At 46.2% G+C, this 1044-nt stretch overlaps 1 protein-coding gene across 1 annotated transcript in view; it reads right to left on the bottom strand.

Moving 5' to 3' along the window:
• The window catches only part of mpz (myelin protein zero), a gene marked incomplete at its 5' end in the record, with an annotated part of 7840 nt that overhangs the window by 5042 nt on the left and 1754 nt on the right, over window positions 1-1044 (bottom strand). Inside the window, one exon of the mRNA XM_048620768.1 lies at window positions 845-992. Coding sequence (XP_048476725.1) covers window positions 845-992 — 148 coding nt within the window. The remainder of the gene's footprint in view (window positions 1-844; window positions 993-1044) is intronic.

A 1044-nucleotide genomic window follows, 5' to 3' on the forward strand; every position in this document is an offset into this window, starting at 1 on the left:
GGAGTGAGTTACAGACTGGAATCTAATCGAGGGGTTCAGGGTGGGTTTATATACAGAATATATACAGAATAACCGATACCCAGTTTATATATTACAATAATGGATACCCAGTTTATTCTCAGTTTCCATTCCTTCTTTCTCTCTTGGTTTGTCTGCCTCTCAACCTCTACTTTTCTATGGCTCACTTTCAGTGTCTGTTTATCTTACTTTTTTCAAAGTCACTGTCTTTTTTTGTCTTTATCTTTTTCTCTTCCCTCTCTCTTTCCATCTTTCTTTCACGATGTCCTTCTGTTTCTTCCTGTCTGTCTTTCGCTCTGCCTCTCCATCTCTCCTGTGTGTCTTTCGTTCATGAACACTCTATATGTATGTCTCTATCTTCTCAACTCTCTCTTTATTTCACTTCCCTTCTCCAACCCTGCCCCTGACACGTTCTCTCTATTTCTGTATCTCGCATATCCCTTCTCTCTCAGTTTTTCTGCATGTCTCTCTATCTGTATCTCTGAGCCCCTTTCTTCCCTCTCTCACTCTCTTCTCTCTTACTGTGTCTCCCCCGTCTCTCTCTCTTTCTTTCACATACTCGCTTCCCAATCTGTCTCCCTCACAGTCTTGCCCTCTCACACACTGTGTTCCCTCGGTCTATCTCGATCTGTCTGTCTCTCCCTCTCTCGCACGCTTTCTTCCCTTGGGCTCTGTCTGTCTCCCTCTCTCTCTGTCTGTGTGTGTGTGTCTGTCTATCTGTCTCTCTCTCTCTCTCTATCTGTGTGTGTGTTTCTCTGTCTGTCTCTCTCTGTCTTTCTGTCTCTCTGTCTCTGTCTCTGTGTGTGTCTCTCTCTCCCTGACTCACCTGGCTCCTTTGAAGAAAATGGTCTCACTCCTAGCCCGCCTCCTGACGATGTATCGGAACAGATACAATCCACCGACAACCAGCAGAATGATGCCCAGGAAGGTACCAATGATTGCTCCTGAGACTACTCCAGCACCAACAGGGGGAACTGTGGGCACACAATGGTTCAAAGTCAGGCTCTCCCTCAGCACTGACCCTCC

Source organism: Rhincodon typus, chromosome 48 (assembly GCF_021869965.1).
Source record: "Rhincodon typus isolate 14 chromosome 48, sRhiTyp1.1, whole genome shotgun sequence".
Taxonomy (NCBI): Eukaryota; Metazoa; Chordata; class Chondrichthyes; order Orectolobiformes; family Rhincodontidae; genus Rhincodon; species Rhincodon typus.